This window comes from Silene latifolia, chromosome 1, assembly GCF_048544455.1.
Source record: "Silene latifolia isolate original U9 population chromosome 1, ASM4854445v1, whole genome shotgun sequence".
Lineage (NCBI taxonomy): Eukaryota > Viridiplantae > Streptophyta > Magnoliopsida > Caryophyllales > Caryophyllaceae > Silene > Silene latifolia.
Genome location: NC_133526.1, coordinates 38,540,082 through 38,563,739, shown reverse-complemented (window position 1 = coordinate 38,563,739; position 23,658 = coordinate 38,540,082). Strand labels below are relative to the sequence as shown.

The 23,658-nt window shown below is 37.0% G+C and overlaps 2 protein-coding genes and 1 long non-coding RNA gene across 4 annotated transcripts; 2 read left to right on the top strand and 1 right to left on the bottom strand.

The window, feature by feature from the left end:
- Window positions 1–3,980: 3,980 nt before the first annotated feature.
- Window positions 3,981–6,274, top strand: LOC141603981 (uncharacterized). Its single transcript, XR_012525816.1, has 3 exons — window positions 3,981–4,139; window positions 4,306–4,352; window positions 5,988–6,274. It is a non-coding gene; the product is annotated as an uncharacterized LOC141603981 (long non-coding RNA).
- Window positions 6,275–14,962: 8,688 nt separating this feature from the next.
- LOC141603938 (nuclear transport factor 2-like) lies at window positions 14,963–21,533 on the top strand. Of its 2 annotated transcripts, none has more exons than XM_074422935.1 (12): window positions 14,963–15,313; window positions 15,452–15,589; window positions 15,742–16,054; window positions 16,752–17,083; window positions 17,308–17,398; window positions 18,985–19,103; window positions 19,182–19,247; window positions 19,428–19,503; window positions 20,290–20,408; window positions 20,492–20,557; window positions 20,796–20,892; window positions 21,130–21,533. In XM_074422935.1, the coding sequence occupies exons 1-12, from the start codon at window positions 15,287–15,289 to the stop codon at window positions 21,195–21,197; spliced, it is 1,512 nt and encodes a 503-aa protein (XP_074279036.1). In that variant the 5' UTR covers window positions 14,963–15,286; the 3' UTR covers window positions 21,198–21,533. The 2 variants fall into 2 exon arrangements, with proteins under 2 accessions (XP_074279036.1, XP_074279037.1); XM_074422936.1 differs by having other exon boundaries at window positions 14,992–15,313; window positions 16,761–17,083.
- Window positions 21,534–21,548: 15 nt separating this feature from the next.
- Window positions 21,549–23,277, bottom strand: LOC141603964 (uncharacterized). Its single transcript, XM_074422937.1, has 3 exons — window positions 22,365–23,277; window positions 21,979–22,151; window positions 21,549–21,885 (listed from the first exon to the last, which is right to left on the bottom strand). The coding sequence occupies exons 1-3, from the start codon at window positions 23,193–23,195 to the stop codon at window positions 21,774–21,776; spliced, it is 1,116 nt and encodes a 371-aa protein (XP_074279038.1). The 5' UTR covers window positions 23,196–23,277; the 3' UTR covers window positions 21,549–21,773.
- Window positions 23,278–23,658: the final 381 nt, after the last annotated feature.

The following is a 23,658-nucleotide window of genomic DNA, read 5'->3' as shown; positions in this document are numbered from 1 at the left end:
GTAGATCGTATCCCTTTGGAACATGCTGCACTTGTGGCTGAAGATTATCATATATTGTAGTCATGATCGCAAAACTGAGAATACTCAAGCCTTCCTCTCAAAAATCTGTCTTCTAACTGTGCAAAAGCAAAACTAGAAGCAAGAGTAAGCAACGGTCTCAAGGAACCAAAGTTCCTTAAGACAAGAAAAATAGACTAAAAATAAAGCAAACAAAATTATACCGTCTCCCCGGCAACGGCGCCAAAATTTGATACCGTCGTTTTGTATCAAAATTAAATTTATAATCCAAACTAAAACTATAGCTAGTGATAGTAAGGGTCGAACCACAGAGAGACAAGATCAATTCTATTTGCTATTTTTAATCTATTGAAGTAACAATTATGGGGGGGTTTTGTATTTGTTTGATTCTAGAGGCTAATTGGCAAAATAAGAAATTTCGCAAATAAGATAAAAGGGAGATCAAGAACTTCGGTTCACCATGGCTAAGGTCAGGTCAAAAAGTAGTAGAGGTCCTGTAATACGGTCTCAGGAAATATGAGCAAGCCTTTCGATCAATGCTCAAATTTAACCTTACGGTCTTCTAATTCCCTAGAATTTCACAAAGCTTCCGCTCAAAATAAATTCCAAAACTAATGAAAACCTAACCTACTAATCTTTCAATCTAGCAAGACGGATTTATCAAAAGAAAATAAGATCGATACGGAAGGAATCATACTAATAAAATTGACCCTAATTTATGCCATGGCTCACCCAGTTCCCAATCAAGATAAATAGCTACGCATAATTAAAGGTAAAACGACAACAATTTTTAAGGGAATCAATAGAAGAAAACATGCTTGCTAATTAAATCAAAAGAGGAAAACTAATTGAATCAAAATAACAAGAATGAAGAAGATTGCAATCGCGAAATAAATGAAATACGATTGAATTAAATTATGCTCACTAAAAATGATGGAATTCGATGAACCAATGCTTGATTTCCCAATCCTTCGCTTCCGTCTATAAAATTCCAAGCTAGGTCTAAAACTTAGTTTTCAAAGATAATAAAAAGCTTAACCTAATAATTTCTTACGTAAAACTAATAATAGTCCCTTCAAAATAATTACAATTGGGCTTTTTTTAGTTTTCGTCTGATTAGGGGTCGGTCGACCGACTGCTCACTATGGTCGGCCGACCAAATGTCGGGCTCTGCAGGTTACTGTTCACTTCCAAAAGCTGAAGCTGTTACTGATGTGGTCGATCGACTGGAGATGTTGGTCGATCGACCAACTGCGCTGTTCAGTAGCTTCCTTTTCTCTTCCAATCAGCCTCTTCACTCCATGCACGCATCCCGAGGTGAACAAGTCTGAACTCCCATCTTCCAAGTTTCCATAAAGTTGCCCCCGGAGGACGATTTAAGCTTGATTTAGCTCACTTCCACTCATTCCTATAATAAATCATAGAAATTCCAAAGTAAACCGTTTCGGGAGAAATAGTAGCTTTAAGCTAACAAATACGCATAGAAATACGTGCCAAAACTGCAAATAAAGTATATAGAATATGCACGTATCAGTGACTAACCTCGTTGTTGGAGTTGTGTGGGCTGAACTTCGGGGACGAAGTTCCTTTTTAAGGGGGGAAGACTGTAATACCCACGATGTTTAAGGACTCTTTTGACCGACCCTTTGACCATGGAAGACCTTAGGAGGAGATAGGTGAGAGGCTAAGTGAGGATAAGTGCCTTACGAGAGTATTTGCTCGACCTAGTAGAGGCTACTCGGTCGAGTAGTGTGAATACTCGAACGAGTAGAGCCTACTCGGCCGAGCATGAGAGTACTCGACCGAGTATGGCTGTTGTTGACGTGTCGATATAAAAACGCAAGTTCGCAAGATTCATTTCATTTCTCTTTTTCGACAGTTCCTCTTCCTCTACCCCTAGCCTACCTCTTTCACCTATCACCCCTACCCCCATAAACTCTATTATATGTAGCCTACACCTCAACCATGGGAAGGACGGGGTTTGCATAGGAAGGATGCGTGCGTGGTCGTCGTCCGTGTCACCGTCGGTCTGCGTTATTAAGTAAGTCGCTGTTTTGTTGTCTTTTCAGTTGATTGTTGGGAGTACTTGTATAATAGGATGTGGTCATCGTTATAGGATGCGTCTCGGAGTCTTGCTTGGCTGTGTGTGGATGCATTTTCATGATTGACGATAAGGTAGGGTTTCCCTACTCAGTTACTGTTAATTGATTTAAGAATGTGATTGTATTGTGTATTACTGTTGTCTGCTAATCATCGGAGTGTTGATGTGGTGGTGGTGGTGATTGTGATTGTGTTGTGATGGTTGTGGTGGAGTCACTTGCGGGAGTGGCTTCACGCCCTAGTTCGCCCTCCGTGGAACTCGTCACGGGAGGGGATGTGCACATTAAGGGACAGGGTTATCGCTCATTGATGAGCGGGATTTTGGTGGGGAATGGCTGCGGTACCCCACTGGCGGCGGGGGCTAACTGTTGCGATGAGTAGTCTGGCAGAGCTACACACTTCGGTGTGTAGTCGGTTACTGTGTGAGATAGGGAGACTGGGGAAGGAGGATGATCAGCTTGTTACTATTATGCACTTGTTTTATGCACTCGTTTTATCTTGATTGTTCAGTAATTGACCCCATTGTTGTTTTGCAAAAATGTGGTGATCCATTCGGGGATGGTGAGCAGTTGGTACCGTTGGTTTGTAACTGTTGGGCATGGAAGGGATCGAGTCATCACGCTACCGGCATAGGAGTTCAGATGCATGAGTTCTATAGTAGTCTTAGCTATCACTTGTAATCGGTTTTGTATTTGCTTGTAAAGAGTTAAAGTAACTTATTATAAGTGTTCTTTTATTGTCTATTTGATCTACTACCTCGGGTGACCGAGATGGTAACACCTTCGTACACTGGGATGGCCCTTGGTAAGGCATTCTGGTGTGCGGAGGTGTTATAATATTGGCCCCAGACAATGGGATTCAACATCCCATATGGGCATGGACAATGAGTTTCAACGTCCCATATGGACATGAACGATGAGTTTTAACGTCCTATATATATGAGCATGGACTATGAGTTTCAAAGTCTCATATGGACATGGACTATGAGTTTCAATATCCTGTATGGGCATGGACTATGAGTTTCAACGTCCTATTTGGTCAAGGACTATGATTTTCATCATCCCCAGCCATCATGGACGTTGAAACTCAACGTCTATCCCCCTCTTTCACGACGATTTTTAATGTCGAACACCAATAACAAAGACGATAACAACCCAACAACAATCTAACAACAACAACAATTGCAAACAACAACAACAACAACAACAACAACAACAACAACAACAACAACGTACAACAATAACTACTTTATGAACAAAATCAAAGCAAATTAATTCAAAATCATTAATATTAATACAAATAATGGTTGTGAAATTAACAATACAATGAATACAATTAACAAGAAATAAAACAATACAAACATTACTAACCTAATTGAAATGCAATTATACAAACTTACTAAACTAATTGAAGAAAAAACAAATTTACTTGAGAATAAGAAGGAAATTGAGAAGAGAAATAGAGAAATGTTGTCGCGGTGGTGCGTGGTGTTGCTACGGTGGTGCGTGGTGTTGCTACGATAGTGCGTGGTGTTGCTGCGCTGGCGGTGCAGGTGGTGGTGGTGCGGTTTGTCGGGTAAGGAGGAGTTAGAGAGACACTACAAGAAAAATGATTTTGGGCGACAAAATGGTTTGATATAGGCAACAAATTATGTACTCGTCGCACATAAATGGTAATATGGACGACAAACTCAATTTCGTCGCACAACAACCCAGTTTGTGCAACAAACACAAATTTTGTAGCCCAAATATTTTATTAGGCGTCAAGTAATTGCTTTCGTTGCCCATTACAGTATGTATGGGCCACAAATCACAGTCCATCATTGCCATTACTAATAAATTAGGCGCAAAAATTAGGCGCAATATTTTCCCCTAAATGTTGAAAGTCTAGAATAAACATAAATGAGTAACAAAACCCTAAACTCATAATCACTTCTGTCTCCACAACCATTCTCACCCACTTCCGACTATCAACCTCCGTTTAATTCCCTTCTCTACTTATCTCATTTCAGCTCTTGATCTGTATGTCTTCTTTCTATTACTCATTGTCATCTCTTTTCCTTTTTGGATTTTCAACTACTCAGTATTTCATTTTCCCCCAAACTATTTCAATCAATTTTAGGGTTTTCTTGTTCTTCCCTTCAAAACCTCAATTTAACTCGATTTCTTGGTTTTTTTTTTGTTACAGATAATTTTGGTTCAACAACGTTTATGGCAAAAGGCACTCATGGTCAGGTATGTGAATCCAACTTCGTATGCACATTCTTTATTCATCATGATTAATTTAAAAGAATACATGTTTCTCAGAGGTTATAGTAATGTGTCATTCTTAGGTATATGTTCTTGGTGTGTGTCCTTGATCGTTTGGGCGGAATTGCTAATCTGAGTTTCTTTGACATATCTTAAACCTTCCGGTTTTGGAAAGTGTTAGTGAATTAACCAAAATCCCCAAAATGGCTCCCAAACCTATTTCACTGCTATTTAGATTCTATAAGAAGATAAAGAGGACATAAAAGCACCTCATGTGCATTTTCTTTTTCTAAAACACCATTCAATAGTAAATGTATACAACCTGATGGAATAAAGGGTGTGTCTATTACGGAGTACATATTTGAAGTCTCAAATTCTTAATTGTATTTAGACATGAAATCTAGGTGGCTTCATATATTATCTTTTGTCAGATGTACTCATGTACAGGGAACAACTCAGAGATGGTTCCCTTGTTGCCATCAGATGCCTAAAGCTACACTACTGAATACTTCATGCCTCACTTAGAACTCATATCTAAGCTATGGCACCACTATTTAGTTAGGGCAATTGGACATTGTTTCGTGCATTACTTTGACCATTGTTTCATGCCATTTGGTTAGTGCACTTGGACATTGATAATATATTTCGTTTAAAGCTTGATTAAGCATCAAAGTTGGAAGCTTTTTCCAAGATTTAAGGCAAGATTTGAGCATTTTAAGTGAAAATTAATGAGAATAAAATCATAGATAATCTTGTTTTAAGGTGAAGGAAGCCAAAATGCAATGAACTAGATGGATATTATTGATTTGCTAATGCTCTTTTTATTATGCAAAATAGTCATTTGTTACTCTCTACACAACTTTTATCATTGGAACATCTTGTTATTTACATTTAGAAACTTTTGAATGCTACTGTAACATTTAGTAAACAATAACGATTTTAATGCTTTACAACCTAATATAAAATGGTTGGTAAGAAAGAATAAGATATTACTTATGTTACTAATGTCTTTCTTTTTGTAATTCAAGAATGAATAGAGAACGAAGCTGTATGAATTACGAATTCGGCCACCAATCATGCAACCAAAAAAGTAGACATACTTCTCTCCTCTACCGCAGATCTTTTCTTCTTTTTCTAATTATACCCTCTAATGCTGGATATGGGAAATCCACCAGCAATCATTGATGCTGGAGAACTTCAACGAGATCCACAGGTTAATGCATTCAGATTTAATCTTGAGTTGTTTGTTATGTAAATTTTTTGGTTTACATTCAATAGTGTCTCATGAGAGTTGTTTAGTAGTGATCATCAGCATGCGCCTATGAATGTCTATCCTCATACAGCTTCTTCCCATGGCTCTCTCTTATCTATTTCTTCCCCTGGAATATAATTGTTGGGCTATGCCTATCATGTTTAACGGGCAGAAGAGAAAAATCAGGTGAGAGTCTTGATTGAATTCTTTCTAAGGATGTTTCTTAGTTTAAAGCTTTCTCCAGCTCCAGAAAAGCCTTCCTCCAATTCAGTCTGCTCCGCAAATATATATAGTGATCCTATTTTTTGTGTTTACCATATACGGATGAAGGCTCATATGTTTTTATTCTTTCTATTGTGTGATTGTAGGGAACTTGACGTGGTATTTTTGAGGATCTGACTACCCACTTCCAGCCTGCTATGCTCAAGTAACGAATATGCACGATGGAATGGAAGAATTTTTTTGGCGACATAAATCCTCTTTTGTTGAAGTCTCTAGTTCATTCATGTAAAAGTTTGTATTTATAACCTTAGGCAAGTTAGGCTATTATATCTATTTTAAAATGGATAAGAATTATGTATGTCTAGTTGGCTACTAATGATACAATGTATGAAAATGATCTATTTTACCGAAATGAATGGCTAGAGTTTAAAGACCAGTTAAATGCTATTGTTATAGTCTCAAATTGCATATTTAGATTTCTAATTTTGTGAAAATTAAAAAATTCACCGCAAAACTCAAGGCATAGGCAATGAAAGATTGGCGCCTAAAAATTCGATATGGGCAGTGAAAGTTAACATTGGGCAACGAACATATTGTCGCCTAAAAGCCGAATTTGGACGACAATATGGATTTTGTTGGGCAACAAAATAACTTGACGCCCAAAATTCATCTTAAGGCAACTAAATGTAATTTGTTGCACAAACTAGGAAAGGGCATCGAAAATTCATTTCGTTGCACAATATAGTTTGGGCATCGAGGTTTGGGCGACGAAGCCACGGCGAAATTATTTTCATTGCACAAATGTATGGGCAACGAATTTGTTTGTCGCTCAAAGTGTTTTTTTTTTTAGTGAGAGTAAGAATGAAAGAGGGGGTAGTGAGAGGGTAAGGGTATATTGGTCTTTAATTTTAAAACGTCGACAACGTTTTGCAACCCGTAAAATAGTGGATTCCCAAATATTGGGGAGCTTGGTGCAACAATGAGGAGTCCCATATAAGAAAAGAGAGTGTATACGAGGAACTCGATTTCCACCTTTACGGATGTTCTAAGGTGACATGTGAGCAAGAAGGCTAAGAGCCTAAGAGTGATGTCAATGGAGGAAATTATGGTGTTAATTGAGGAGAGGAAGATGCTAATTAATACACCCTCATATTCTTCTTTATGTTCTTCCACATTTGTGAGTAGAATTTTGTGGATGATTATATGTAGTTGTAAATGAAAGTAAGAGAGAGAATATGAGGTCATAAGTTATTATAACCATAAAAGATAGACAAGTAAGGAAAGTGGAATATCTTTGTGAATTTGCCGTCTTAGAAAATTTGGAAGATGTTAGAGAATAGGAGGAAGTATGAATTTTTTTTTTTTTTTTGGTATGGACCAACAAAAAGAATTTTGTTTATCTTGTTTTTGAGCCCATTTTCTCTTCATTTCTTTTTCTTTTTGAGCTCATTTTCTCTCCATTTCTCAAAATAAATGGAGAGACAAGTTCCTATTAATAGTCCGGATCGTATCTTGACAACATCTGACGGTTTCAAACTTACGCATAAAAGTAAAAGGAAAATGGAATGAAAGGGATAATTATTATTAAAATAGATTGTGAGAGGAAATTGAGAGAAAGGAAATGGAGAGGATCCAAATCCCTTGTTTTTCATCCACCTGTGGGTAGGGATACTGGACGGGACCCGGAATTAAAAATCCCGGACCGATATCCGGTTCAAGCTTTATAAGGATTCTGGTTTTCGATATATTTTGCTCTGGACTAAATTGGACGGGAAAGACAATATTTTTTTGTTTTTGCTATTAGTTTATACTAGACCTCGCAAATATTGACACGACACGGAACCGACACGAAATTAACGGGTTTGGTTGAAGCTAAATGACCCATTTATGTAAGTGGGTCGACATGGACACGACACGATATTTAATTGGGTCGGGTTTAGATTGAGCTATCTAAACACGAACCCGACACGAATGACATGTTTACTAAAATAATCCTAATTTTTCTTGATCATCTATCTTATAAATGTATTTATACTTTTCAAATATTGACATGACACGAAAACACGACACGAACCCGACACGAAATTAACGAGTTAAGGTTGAGCCTTGATGAACCATTTATGTAATTGGGTCGACACGAACACGACACGAGATTTAAATTGGCCGGGTTTGGGTTGAAGGGTTTGTGACACGAACACGAACCCGACACGACCCGATCTGTTTACCAGGTCTAGTTTATAGTATAAGGCTCTATTCAATTCTGGTGTTAGACTGGAAATTTCTAATTCAATTCTGGTCAGGAATTTTTAATTTGGATCCAATCTATTTTTCGTCAATGCGGTTTCGGACTTTCGGTCCATTACTGCCCAATAGGTTTTACTTAACGAATATATCCGTTTTAAGGATAAAATAAAATCCAATATTGCCCACGATAAAATAAAATAAATCTTTTGGCCTCCAAGTTGCATAGCAAATGGGTCTTAGGGATGTGGTGCTGGAATCGGATTCTCGGACGCTAGTAGATGTTGAAAGCAGGTGTACCATCCTCTACCTACTTAGGGAACACAGTGAAGGATATCCGACAACTCGCTAGTAGTTTTGATAGGGTCTCCTATGCGTTTGTAAGGAGAACCGGAAATCGCGCTGCTCACTGTATTGCCCATTACCATCATATAGTTTACTCTACGCGAATTTGGGTTTATTTGATTCCGGACTGTATTAGTGACATTGTTTCTACCGACTTTATGTCGGCATTTAATGAATAATTTTGCTCTTTTCCCCTAAAAAAAAGTAATGTTTGTTATTAAGAGATAGAAAAGAGAAGGTTCAATACTTTTAGGGGGCGTTTGGTTCATTAGCATGGAATGGAATGGATTGGAATATGAATCCATAATGGTATGGGGTTCTAAATCCATTCCTTCATAAACTTGTTTGGTTCATCTTAAAATTGTACAAGGGTGGAATGGAGTTTGATACCAAGGGTAGAAGTTGGGTATGAGATTCTAGGGGGTTGGAATGGAGTTAGAATCCATTGGGTATCTAACTCCATTCCAAAACACTCCAACCAAACATTGGAATGGAGCAAATCCATTCCAATCCATTCCAAGAGAGCCAACCAAACACCCCCTTAGTCTTCATAAGATTGTTGGTTTTACTGAAATTATTTTGTTAAGTTTATTTTAAGAAATATTGGTCTTATTATATCATTATTTCCACTAAAGGCGTAATATAAACGTGAAATAATGACATATGTAATAAAATCATCTAAGATATACTCCCTCCACTTATCTATGTTCGCCCCAATTCATTTTGCACAAGAATTAAGGGTGTTCAATAAAGAATGAAAAAATATTCATGAAAAAGCAAGTGGGGCTTGATTAGAGCATATAAACTGAAAGCTTAATAGAATTATGGAGTTAATTAAGTACACTTTAAAGTTTTCATTTCCCTCCAAAATACAATGAGAGGGAAATTTAAAGTCTCATAAATATTCTCTCCAAAAACCTTGGTTTCCTAAACTATTACACAGATTATATGAGTACAAATCAGTAGAATAAAACTATAATAATTTACAACTTCTTCACTTCCATATTCTTCTTTTCCATATTCTTCTTCTTCTCAATTCTTCTTCTTCTCTATTCTTCTTCTCTTCTTCTTCTTCTCTGCCATAATCTGCACTTCAAAAAACCGTTAGTCACAAGTTGAATGAAAAAATATCATCAATAAAAAAGCTATAATACCAGTAAAACAGAATACACTTACCAACATTAATAAAAATAATGTGAGGTCCAAATCTATCAAATGATGATAGACATAGAATAAGATGCTATTTATTCGAGAATAGCAAAGATGGCAAGCCAATAAGAGGCCCAATGAACTTTCTTTCAGCAAAATATCAAGTAGACAGGAAAGCAATCTTTGAAGTATGGAGGGTTGCTAAACGTCAAAGAGAAAATGGTGATTCTTTGCAGCTGAATTCCAGAATTAAGGGTAAAAAAGGGAGGGAAACACTTGAAGTACCAATAGACAGAATATTAGCTACACCAATGGGAGAAAGGGGATCACTGCATGCATTTGGTGAAGCAATTAGTGTCTCACCAAGAACAATTTTCAACTGGGTTAAACAAGGTAAACTTCGAAGCCATACATCAGCATTGTACTCAAGTCTGACTGATGAGAACATGTTCAACAGGTTGATATTTTCACTTTCAAAGTTAATTTATGATAGGATATCAAACTCTTTGAAGTTTAAGGACATGGGAAATATAGTCCATATTGATGCGAAATGGTTCTATATCTCACAAGATGGAGCTAAGTTTTTTCAATTGAGTGAAGAAATTGATCCTTATAGACATTGTCAAAGCAAAAGTTTCATCACTAAAGTCATGTTTATGGCTGCAGTTTCAAGACCCATTTATGATGGAGATGGTAACCTTTTGTTTGATGGTAAAATAGGGATATTCCCATTTACTTTCCAAGATCCAGCTAAAAGGAGGTAAAAAAACAGACCTGATGGAACTCATGAAACCAAATCAGTGGCTTCAATAAACAAACAAGTTACTAAGGATATGCTAATAAATAAGGTGATCCCAGCCATTCACAGTAAATGGCCAGCATCAATGAGCAAGGAAATCATCATCCAACAGGACAATGCAAAGCCACGTATAAAGGGTAATAATGACCTTAACTTTTTAATGGCAGCCAACTCAAATGGTTTCAACATTAGTTTGACACAACAACCACCAAATTCACCAGATCTCAATGTGTTAGACTTGGGTTTTTTTAACTTTATACAGTCATTGCAAACAAAAAAGAGAGCAAGCACAGTTGATAAGTTAGTGTCTAATGTGTTGGAAGCTTGGGATGAAGAACCAGCACAATGCTTAAGTGATGTTTGGCTTAGTCTACAAGCATGTATGTTGGAGATTATTAAGCTAAAAGGACACAATAATTATAAGGTACCACGTCTGAAGAAAAAAGCACAAAGATTGGCTGGAACCTTACCAAGAAATTTAGTTGCAGATGAAGCAATAGTTAGGGAATGTCTTACTCATTTACATGTAAATGGCAAGGATGCAAACTTAGATGAAATAAGTGTGCCTCTTGCCTTAACTCATCCCATTTAGATGACTGTTTATAACTTAAACATTGCAAACATACAATGTTTAAGCCATAAACATCATTAGGGTTTGGATTTATTTTGTGCCAATAGACTGTATTTTGTGATGAGCAATGTTTGAAATGAAAATGATTAAGCTCTCAAAACATTAAGCATTTTTATCACTGAGCTTTATGACCACACAAGAAATGTCTCCTGAAGCCATATACACACAATATATGGTGGAATCAATTCTTATATGAATACAGAATGACAAGGAAGCTCTCAAAGCATTAAGCTTTATTATCACTGAGCTTCATATTTATGCAGTGTTCAGTTTAAATGTCAGCTGAAAAATTTCATTAATGTAATACCCGCCCTTTTAGGGACCCATTGACCAACCTTGGGGGCGTGTGATAGCCTTTAGGAATTCGTACAAAAGATGCCTTGTGTCGTGATAGGCTTTGGGGAATGAGTGGTACTCGATCGAATAGAGGCTACTCGATCGAGTAGCTTGGGTACTCGATCGAGTAGGGGCCACTCGATCGAGTAAGTTGGTTACTCGATCGAGTAGCGTCTTTACAGCAAGGGTTTATAATCGTGTTTTGATAAATCGCAATCATTTCCGCCTCCTTCCTTCAGACCTAGATGCCGCATTTCTCCATTCCATTCACCATAATTCCTTCCATGGGAGCCTTTGAGGATGTTAGTGCCTTGAGGATGGGTTGCTTGAGTCGGGTAGCGGTCTTAACGCCGTTATGAGATGCGTAGGTATGTCACCATCATCATCTTTGTCGTTGTTGTTCCTTGTAGGGTTGTGGTAGTAGTAATAGGTGTTTATGCTGTTTGTATAGGGTTTTTGCTTGCTTGGTTGATGTCATGTGGTTGAACAAGGAATCGTTGCGATTGGCTAAGTGGAGTCACTTGCGGGAGTGGCTTCACGCCCTAGTTTCGCCCTCAGTGGAACCTGCCACACGGGCGGGGGGGGGGGGGGGAATAATGGGAAAAGGGTTATCGCTCAGTATGATGAGCGGGGCTTAGGTGGGAACGGCTGTGGTTCCCCACTGGCAGGACTGGTCCAGTGGACAGTCGGTGACGGTGATTGGTAGGAGGAGATGTGGCTTGTGTGTGTTGTTGTTTCTGTATTGTTGTGTCAGTGGTTGGTGTGTCTATTCAGTTACTGACCTTGTGTGATTTTGTCATTATTTCTTTCTGTTGTGTCTGCCGTGATCCCTTATGGTGAGCAGTCAGTGTTAGCAGGTGATGTCTTGGATGATAGCTGGATACTTGGCGGGATGAGTCTTACACGAGTCAGGATAGGAGTGTGATTCACATAGCTGATAGTGGTTTTGAGCTGTATCTTTATATATATTAGTAATTTTGGTTATATCACTTGTAAGTTATTGTAAATGTTCTTTTATCGACTTTTGATGATTACTTTCCTCGGGCAACTGAGATGGTAACGCCTTTATATGCTAGGGAAGGTCTTGTTAAGGCTCCTTGGTATATGGGGGTGTTACAATTAAGCTTCATATTTATGCAATGAGACATCAACTCTCAGGCCTAAGAATGGCCTCATCATTGAGATGTGTCAAGTAATAAAGCCTACTTCACACACACACACACAATATTCTGGTAGACCATGCTCGTCAAATAGAGTACTAGCATCACTAAGTAAGGCAACAAAGAAAGCTCTCAAACCATTAAGGAACATTCATCATAGAGCTATATCATCTGTATTTGACATAAACGAGCACACACACCCATTCAATTGTACAGCACGTGGTGGCTTAATTACTTGTAGTTATTGGCCACTTACCATTCAAGTGTCTTTAAAAACCTAACTGCTCTCAAAGCATTAAGCTATATCAGCATTGAGCAAACTAATAACAGAAAATTCAGTCATTGTAATTTACTCAACAGAAGCAAATTCAGTAGCAACATAAAATTCTACTACCAATTAAACTAACAGCAGACAAATCCCAGCAGCATTATACAGTATTGTTCAACTGAAAGGATGAAAATAACAATTTATTCAGTCATTGTAATTTACTCAATAGAAGCAAATTCAGTAGCAACAGAAAATTCTGTTCAACTAAGATGAACTACTAACAATTTATTCAGTCATTGTAATTTATTCAAATGAAGCAAATTCAATACCAACATAAAATTCTACTACCAATTAAACTAACAGCAGACAAATCCCAGCAGCATTATACAGTATTGTTCAACTAAGATGAACTACTAACAATTTATTCAGTCATTGTAATTTATTCAAATGAAGCAAATTCAATACCAACATAAAATTCTACTACCACTTAAACTAACAGCAGACAAATCCCAACAGCATTATACAATATTGTTCAACTGAAATTATGAAAATAACAGTAAAAGTAAGTAATTCAGAAGTATACCAATACCAGAGGCGTCTATCCCCACATATTCATCGTGTTCATCAAATTCCGTCTCTTCAACATAACAACCTAAATCAACCGGATCTAGGGAGTTATGAGTAGGTGAATCAAACTCTGTCTCTTCAACCCGACTCCCTTTCTCCTCCATGTCATTACCGTTCTCTTTTATCTCCTTCAAAGGCCCTTTCTGGTTCTCTTCCTCTTCGTCCTCCTTCTTTCTCTTTTTCGCCTTTAATTTGCATGCAACAAAAAATAGAGTCACAACATTAATACAGTAAATAAATACAAAATCCCAGAAATAATCTAATTTTATAGATCTAGAAAAAATCTCGTATTCCAGAAAAAAAGCCCAGAAATAATCTAATAAGCCCAGAAAAAAATTCCAGAAAAATTCCAGAAATAATCTCGTATTCATAATAGATCTAAAAAAAAGAAGGAAAAAGGTCACCTAACCTTGTTCTTATTTAGTGAATATTGCAGACAAAAGGATTGATTAAGTACTTCATTATATTCGATCTTGAACAACGCAAAAGGATCAACATCACAACCATCAAACTCATCCTCCGTATCTTGAACAATGTAACCATGAAGATCAGAATAATGTAAAAGAGGATTTTTTTTTCGACATTAATAAAGGAAAAATAGAGAATAAAGTAGGAGAGGAAGTGAGGGAATGAGAAAACCAGAAAATCCGATTAGATTCAATAAAGAAGAAGAAGAAGAAAAAGAGGCGGCTTTGTGAAAGAGAGAGAATAGGGAGAGTTAGGGTTTTTTTAGTGAGAGAAGGGAGGCAGGAGTTCATTGAACAATGGCGGAAGTTTCTAGAGATGGGAATGGTAGGGTTTTTTCGTGGGAAATTCGTAATCGGTTGGGTAATATGGAAGGAGTCATTAGGCTAATTAGATTTGGGTTAGGTTAGTCTTAATGGGTTAGTGTATTAAGCAGAAAATTAGGCCCATAAAGCAATGACACATTTTGTAATATCATAAGTTGGACAAGGACACTTTAGTCATTTACTTTACTAAATAAGGAAAGAATAGAAATGAGGTGAAGATAGATAATTTGCCAAAAAAGGGAAATGGGGTGAAAATAGGAAAGTGGAGGGAGTATGTTATAATAGATATACTTATGTACTCCGTATATGTTATAAAAAAAATTAAAAACTTGAACCAAAATTTAAATGTTTACATAATATCTAGCAGAGATAGATATTAATATTAAGTCAAAGAATAATTCGTAAGTTTTTACGTTTTAGGAGTAACAATATCTATGAATATTATTAACTTGTTGTACATAAGTTTGTATCAAAAGACGGAATAATAGAATTATTTAGAAATTGTTTGGTAAAATAGTGTTTGTGGCCATCATGTTTAGTTAACCAAATAATAATAGTAAATATTTTTTCACATCATACGTTTAATTAATGTAATTTAATTTATGTAACAAAATCAGCATATGTTATTAATATATGTCTAAAAAATATTATACTACTCTTTTTAAATGGAATAGAGTTATTTATTCTTTGAAAATTTAAATAGCAGGGTCTACTTGTAGATATGATATAATGAAATCTAGTTATATTTTTAATAAGTTTTTATTGTTTTAGTATAAGGAGATGACGGTCGAATTTCCGAAGTCGTCAACTCTTCCCGCAATCTTTCAAACAAGTCTGTCTATAATGGCAACATAAAATGATGATCCCAAATTCCCAATTGCTCATTCAGTTCGGTATTCAGTAGATTTCTTGGTTCACCCACGTCCCGAATTCTTTCTTCTTCTCTTTTACATTTCCACCATTTTTTTTAGTTAATCACTTCAATTAAAGGTTTATGCTCAAGTTTGCAAAATTACAAAATTCATCCAAATTTCTTTAAAGGCTCTTTATATTTCTGGGTTTATAGTACAACATTAGGGTTTTCTTTACCTATCATCAATGGCTCCTCCTTATACCGCTCTCGAGGTTAGCAGTAGAATTAGAACACATTTTGTGTTTAATCTTCTTCTACTTCCTACGTAATTAGTAATTACCATGAATTCTTGTTTAAGACCGTATATAATTTGAGTTGCTTACTTTGCATTGTTTCTTGAAAATGTATAGATTGGTGCCTACTTTATCCGGCAATATTATACTGTGCTTTGTGACACGCCTGAGTATTGTCATCGGTTTTACCATGTTTCCAGCACCATGACTCAAGTTAATGCTCATCATTCCCAAATAACTGCTTCTACCAAACCGGTAAACTTTTACCTTTCAATTATGTAATGTGAATTAATAATTTATTGTTTGGTTATTCTTTATTGCTATTGGATTCAATACTTCTAGAATCCATTTTATTTCGCTACGTAGTGGAAATTCTTGTTTGATCAAAGGGTTGTGTTATTTGCCAGGATATCCATGAGCTACTTACTTCTCTTAGAGTTGCTGAAGTTGAAGTGACAGACCTTAATGTGCAAAAATCTTGGAAAGGTGGACTTTTCCTTACTGTGTCTGGCATTATAAGGTCCCGGAATTTCTATGGGAAAACAAAATTCTTGCAGTCCTTCTTTTTAGCCCCCCGGGGTAATGATTTTTTCGTAGAGAATGATATTCTTCAGTTTCAAGATCAAGAGATGGCTAACCAGCATCCTGCTCCTGAATTAGCTGAAAATGTCATGGTTGACTCACAAGTACTGGCTTATAATTCCCACGATAAGCAGCCAGGTATCCATGAAAGCAATTTTATTCTATGAGTTGTTGACAGTTTATTCTTTTGTGACGAATTTTTTTATGAAATATAGACAATCTGTCGAGTCAGAAGGAGTAAGTTGTTTCTTGATCTGCATAGGTGGCTAAATCATTAGTATGGCATGACCATTGTCATCGTAGGTTGTTAGTGCTTGGTTCCTTTCTATGATTTCGAAAACCTGTCATTGTCCACTAGTAGGGAAGTTAACCGCATGAAATTTTGTACCTCATATGGTCTTCACGCTAAGTCTAACAAATTTTTTAATCTTTCGCTGCAAATTGCTTACAACTGCTGCCTATAACATCGATAGCCTTATGACTTTTAGTTAGCCATTCTGTACCTATACACTCTTCTAGTTGAGTGCCAAACTGCCAATGCAGCTCCGCTTACCAGTCATCTGAAAACAGCCTTTATGTGTTGACATTGGGTAATTAAGGGCTTAAGGCTTGGTACATCAGCTCCTTCCCTACACTGCGGCAGGCGGGAACCATTGACGGACTAGAGTAATGCTGTGGTTAATGCACAGTCTTTTAATTCATGAGTAACTGGGTTTTAAAACATTATGATGCTGTAATCGATTTCACCTCTGTTAATGTAATTGATACTTTAGGTTCTATTTAGTTGTTTATGCTGAGCACAAATTTTTCTGAAACTTCGGATCGATGTTTTTAGTCATCTCAGATTCAAGTTATGAGTCCGATAAGACAAGTGAATCCTTCAAATCACTTCATACTCAAGATGAGAGTCTCATTGATAAATATAGCCTTCTTGAAGATGACCAGCAGCATGAAAATAACCAGCAACATGAAGATCTTCAGTTTGAGACAGTTGGCGAAGAAGCTTCTGTAAAACAGGCATTTCCTCTTGAGAGTGTTGTCAATCACCTAGAAGACCCTACACAATGGCCAGCAATTGTTCTAGGCAGTGCTCATGTTGATGAGCTTGCTGTTAAACCTGCCGCTGAATCTGCTGCAGAACCTGCAAGTTTATCATATGCTTCCATTGTATGTTTCCTTATTTTAGTAGCTATTTGTGTTCATTTTTTAGCTTCCTGTGTTCTTGTTGCAGTTTCACTCTCACAATATCTTAGAGACACTTACCAGATTTTTGGCGGCGTATAGAAATCAATTGACCTAAATTTCCAATTAGTCTTGTTATTTGAGAAAAAGAACTGTCAGTAAAGTCGTCTAGTATCCATGATTTGATATTTAATATCTTAATGATCCAGTTGCAAGCATCAAAAGGACAATCTTCTCAATCTGTTATTCCTTGTCAACCTTCCGTAAGACAAAGCATGCCTGACATTATAATTAAAGAAGGTATGCTTAAGCTTTTTGTCCAGATTCTACAAAAAATTGATTATGCCTTCTTTCCAATTGAATTACTTGCGTCATTAAGCAACTTTTAGAATACTGTTTTGTTCATCAGCTACTAATATGGCTACTCCATGGCCAATCCTATGAGGGATTCAGTTGAAATTACTCCTAAGCTGTGTGAGTTATTGCGAGACAGGACATCATACTTGGTGATAGTTTCTTCTGTTTGAAGATTCCAGTTCTGTCAAAATAGTTTGTCGGAGCACTTGACTTCAGGGTTTAATTGGTATTCTGTTTTAATAAAAATTGCTTATCAGTGTATTGTAGATAGGTCATAGCCGATAGGTCACGCGACTCTTCACAGAGAATGGTTTCGTGGACATATGGATGTTCCGTACACTCTTTTGGTATTGAGATCTTAAAGTACTGCTCCATTCTGTTATTTGGAATTGCCCCGTTTGCTTTTGCACAAATGTTAAAGAGGGCGGGTTAGACAAATGGTTCAATTGAATTATCATTACTCCAACAAGTCACATCACTGGTGCATCGCGTGTTGACACGACATGGTATGTGTAGTAAATTATTTGAATATTAGCATGCATTCACCCACTTTTTTTCTTTTGCTTTTTTTCATTTACTTGTGGCCATGTCCAGCTGAAATTAAAGTAACAAGCACTTTGGTGGCTAATAAAATTTACAGTAGGGAGCATTTAGCAGGGTCATTGTCTGGTGACTAATAAAATTAACAGTATGGATTAGTTCCGAACATGTGTCCGTGTTTAGAGTACTGGTCAAGCCGCTTCTTTGACAATGTCCCCGTGTCCCGAATTTTGTAATTAGTGTCTGTTTCTTATAGGAACCCTCCCTTGCTTGGTAACATAAAAACCAAACAGTAAAACTAGAAATCTACTTTGACTTATCATTTCAAGTGTTGTGGTGAGAGGAGGCCCTGCCTCCTAAGTCTGATAACACTAAGGTTTTTTGTTTGAAAATGCATTATTATCTTTTGTAATGTTTTCATTTCAAAATTAAGTTCTTTGGCATTTAGATTTGATTGTACTAATGGGCTTGATGCATTCAGCATGTCTTTTTTTTTTGGGTTCAGTTCTCATTAAAGATTTACTATGTTTTATGTAAGAATGCATCACTTGCATTACTAGCTTTGCACTAAATGATGTGTTTTCATCTTCGGAAAGACTCAGGGTCGGTGTATAATACGTAACAAGTTCAAATCTGCCACATCGTGCCTCATTTCAATACTAAAAAACACATAACTAGATCCCCAGTCTTGATGTTTTTTCTTTGTTTTGACAAAGGGCATTGCAGAAAAAACAAATTCTTGTTTTTTTTTGTTTATCATCTACTTCCAGCCTTTCTCAGTTCCTGTTCTGCCAGACTCGGAAACTCCTTTTATAAATTTGCCTGATGCTATATGATATATTATTATATTGATAAAAAAAATAAAAAAATCTCATGGACTGACCATTGGAGCTTGGCTGTATACCTATATAATGTTGTTAGACTTGCTACTGTATTTCTCCCAGATTTTCGTTTCTTCGCTCAGTTTCCTTTTCTACTTGATTCTGTAGAGCTGACATCTGTGTCTGTGAGGAGCTTACCGTCGAGTGTTACATATGCTGATCTTGAGAAGGAATTGAAGAATTTCGGTAACATTAAACCTAATGGAGTGCTCATCAGGAATAATACTGTAAGTTCACACCTATTTCATTGTGTAAAGTTCTTAATCAACTCTTGTTAGAAATTTAATTAACAGTGTATTTTGCAGGAAACTGGTGTTTGCTTTGCATTCGTTGAGTTTGAAGATTTGTCTAGTGCTCATAACGCAATTAAGGCATACCCCTATTTTTTGTTACTACTGTATTCTTCCAGCATAAAATTTTATGTTTGGTCTGTACGTCGTGTGGTCTTGCGCAATCATCTTTTACATCAGTCACACGAATATCCGAGGATTTTCATCAAGATTACTATTTAATGTTTTTAACTGTTACAATCTCGAGTTCAACTATTGTAGGCCTCACCTATAAAATTGCTGAACCAGCAAGTATACATCGATGAGGGGAGAGCAAGCAGCAGTACAAGAGGTGGAGGTATGTGTTATGTAAATTGTTTTGCATGCATTCACCCACTTTTTTTCTTTCGCATCTTTTCATTTACTTGTGGCCATGTCCAGCTGAAATTCAATTAACAAGCATTCTGTTTGCTAATAAATTTTACAGTACTGAGCATTTAGCAGGATCATTGTCTGGAGACTAATAAAATTAACAGTATGGATTAGTTCCGAACATGTGTCGGTGCCTAGAGTACTGCTGGTCAAGCCCCTTCTTTAGCATTGTCCCCGTGTCCCGCTACTTTGAGTGTTGTGGTGAGGGTAGTTCTGCCACCTAAGTTTGATACACTAAGGACTGCAATTGTTTAAATTTGTATTCACCATGTATTTGTTTTGGTTCAGTTCGCATTAAAGATCTATGTTTTTATGTAAGAGGCATCACTTACATTACTAGATTTGCGCTAAATTATGTGTAATCATCTTCGTATAGACTCAGGGTTGGTGTATTATAGGTAGTAAGTTCAGATCCTCCACATCGTACTGGCCTTGTGCCTCATTTCAATGCTAAAAAAAGAAATCACTAGATTCCCAATCTTGATATTTGTTCTTTGTTTTGACGAAGGGCGTTGCAGGAAAAAAAAAATCTTGGTTTTTGTTTGTCGGTCACCCCTGTATATATCTGCCCCAGTGCTGTAGCCTGTATGACAATGATAAAATAAATGAAGCTTGGCTGTATATCTATATAATGTTGTTAGACTTGCTACTGTATTTCTCCTGGATTTTTGTTTCTTCGCTTATATTCCTTTTCTACTTGTATAATACATAGAGCTGACATCAGTGCTCGTGGGGAACTTACCGTCTCATGTTACAAACGCTGATCTTGAGAAGGAATTCATGAATTTTGGTAAAATTAAATCTAATGGAGTGACCATCAGGAATAAAACTGTAAGTTCCCACTATTTCATTGTGTAACGTTCTTAATCAACTTCTGTTAGATATTTAATGAACATATGTCTGGTATTTTGCAGGAAACTGGTGTTTGCTATGCATTCGTTGAGTTCGAAGATATGTCTGGTGTTCATAACGCAATTAAGGTATACCCCTAATTTTTGTTACTACTGCATTCTTCCAGGATAAAATTTATGTATTTGGTCTGTATGTCGTGTGGCCTTGCGTAATCATCTCTTACATCAGTCACATGAATTTCCGAGGATTCTCTTCAATTGTTAGTTTGACAGTCTGACTGAAAACTTGAAGACCTTTCATTTTATTACCATCAAGATTACTATTTAATGTGTTTAACTGTAACAATCTTGAGTTCAACTATTGTAGGCTTCAACTATAAAATTCCTGGGCAATCAAGTATATATCGAGGAGAGGATAGTAAGCAGCAGCAGTACCAGTACAAGAGGTGGAGGTGGAGGTGGAGGTATGTGTAATGTGTTATGTAAATGGTTTTGCCAAATATTCAATATTATTTGGTTATGGATTACAATGGAATTAAACATATTGACTCAGTAAATTAGCTGGTGGGTGCGCGCTTGTTCTTATTATGATTTTCATTTTGGGTCATTCGGAAGCAACCTCCCTTGAGACACCAGTAAATTAGCTGGTGTGTGCTTTATTGAAAGATTGCCTTGTAACTCTTTGTCTTCGCATTTGACAGCTATACCAAGACGCAGAAGGCGAGGTAAAGGCAGAAAAACTGGCCGAGGAAATAATGTCAAGAGGTAACGGTTTCCAGCAGCGTCCCTACCGATTAAAACTCACGTCCAAGCGACAATATGGAATGGGCGATTCGACTTTGTTTGGTCTCCTGGTTATTTTGCTAGTGTTGAATGATGGGTAACCCTCAGTTTGGGGTTTATATGCGTAAATACATTCTTTTCAGAAGGCGATGCATGTCTCCTTACTCCCCATATTATCATCCTTATGGGGAATGCTTTTTGATCACATTTCTACAAAGTTTTGGTTATTTGACTACTGGTTTTTGCATTCGCGGTATCTGAATTTTATTCAGTACCTCGCGTTTTCATGGTCTCAACTTGCAGATAAATAGAAATGAAGTAGAGTAGCAGTGAATTCTTTCATAGTTTCATGAAAATTCTTCTGATATTTTGTGGCACATGCAATTCTAAAACCAGTTGTAGAGATTATATAGTGACTTTTGGCATGATTTTACATAATTGTTTTGATCTATAAAAAAATACTATCGAAAGTTTCCCTTATTTTTGTTTTGAATTAGTCTAGGAACGAGCATATATATATATATAGTATAAATACCAATAACGAAACATGTTGTTACGAAACCTAAAATGCAGCAGCAATGGCAGTGTCGTGGAGTAATGGAGGCAATGTGCATAGATCATCCTCCGCGTCTTCTGTTTCCCATAGAAAACCAGCATACGCTGCGAGTATATGGCTGGTTGACAAAACAATGTTCATAATTAACTAAAATTACTGGATGAAGCTTGAGTTAAAAATGTGGAAATGTTGACCTGATCTGAAAACTAACCTATCTTCAGGGGAAGCTTGTACAGCTCGATCAAAATAGGTTACAGCTCGATCTTCATCGCCATGGAGCTCCCAAGTTACTTGGGCATACTTTGATAGTATCTCTCCATCGCCTGGATCCATGAGTATTGCTCGAGAGTAATACTCTTCCGCCCCTCTTAAATCTTTCTTCGTCTACATGCAAACAGAGAAACTGGTGACCATGCTTTTAGTTGCACTTACTCCCTCTGTCCCGGTCATTTGTTTACCTATTCCATATTTAGGTGTCTCATTCATTTATTTATTTATTAAGAATCCGTAATGGCCCAAATGAATGGTTTGTTAGTGGAATTTGAGATCTGTTTTGGAAGTACTGAAATCAGAAAGAGATTATTGAGATTTATTTACCTGATGTAGAAATTGGGCATAATTTCTCAAGAACAATGAGCTACCAGGATTCTCCTCCACCATTTTCTTGTAATACTCTTCCATGCTAACTTCATCCCCGCCCTCACCACCAAATTCTCGGGTTTTATGCTCCTTATAGCCGCCTCCGCTGCCATTGAACCCACCGGACATAGCTCCAAGTCCCTTTGCAAGGTGCATTTTTGTAGTAGCGCCATCATTTTGTTCAACGACGACATTAATGTCTTGCAGCCACATATTATTTATAAACGCCATGCTTAAATCTTCACTTTGAACATTCATTGACGTCCCCTCGTAATTACCACTTTCTGCCTTGATCATCTCCTCTTCAGATTCTTCACCACTTTCCTGCTCTTCTTCCTCTTCCTCGCCCTCCTCATATTTCCTGTTAGGATTGTAAACCGAAAAGGAAGGGATACTTTGCAAGACTGCACAGCTGGGTTTCCGAGGGAATTTTTTGGTTAAATTTGGATGATTAAATTCATCAAAGCTATTGCAAGAATCAGACAGCAAACCTTCCAAATTTCCCTCGGACTGCGCTCTTCTAAACCCGCTTTTTAGGCCACTATCGCGATCAGTAGAAATGATTTCGGAATTAACACAAGGAGAGGAATAAAACAAGTGTGATGAGGGGCTTGTAAGATGTAAATGCCCTGCTTGTGCATGGTGGAAAAACAACTTGTTTGGAACGTGTTTCGGAGAGTTGAACTCGGGATGGTGGTGATGGTGGTGGTTGTGGTGGTGGTTTGGAGATTCGGAATACGACGAAAGAAGTGAACCAAGAATTGGGGTGGAAGAACTTCTGAGCATCATTTTGCTGCCTGAATATATGAAGAGATAATGCAGCAGCTAAATCAAAGATATGGAGCTAAATGGCGCAATTGAATGGTCATAAATAATGGCAAGAAAACAATTTGGACATAAATAAAAAGCTGACAAATATGTCATTTTGTTCCGAGGCCGTCTAATGCATGTTCAAAAGGTTCTTAGAAGAGGGACTCATACCTAATCATTTGTTCGTGTTCGCTAACCGAATGAGAGGTTTAAGTACTACGAAGTATTTGCTAAAAAACTAAGTTTTCCTATTATAGAGGGCTTCAAATTGTCATGAAACCGGTTTCTAAAATCCAATATACGACCCTGTTTTTTTCTTTTTTTTTCACTGCTTTGCTTTTTTGTTTTGTTTGTTTTCCTACATTGTAGAACTCTTGTGAGTTTGGTTGGTGATTGGCGTTCATTGGTTCACATGCAATCTGTTTAAAGTAAATGGGAAAGT

Bases quoted from the DNA above. Each gene is read 5' to 3' on its own strand.
- LOC141603964 (XM_074422937.1), bottom strand. From the start codon at position 23,195: ATGATGCTCAGAAGTTCTTCCACCCCAATTCTTGGTTCACTTCTTTCG. The intron at 22,152-22,364 runs GTAAATAAATCT...GTTTGCATGTAG, and splicing joins ATGCCCAATTTCTACATCAG to ACGAAGAAAGATTTAAGAGG. The intron at 21,886-21,978 runs GTTAGTTTTCAG...TTTGTCAACCAG, and splicing joins CAAGCTTCCCCTGAAGATAG to CCATATACTCGCAGCGTATG.
- LOC141603938 (XM_074422935.1), top strand. From the start codon at position 15,287: ATGGCTCCTCCTTATACCGCTCTCGAG. The intron at 17,084-17,307 runs GTATGTTTCCTT...TTAATGATCCAG, and splicing joins GTTTATCATATGCTTCCATT to TTGCAAGCATCAAAAGGACA. The intron at 17,399-18,984 runs GTATGCTTAAGC...TTGATTCTGTAG, and splicing joins TGACATTATAATTAAAGAAG to AGCTGACATCTGTGTCTGTG.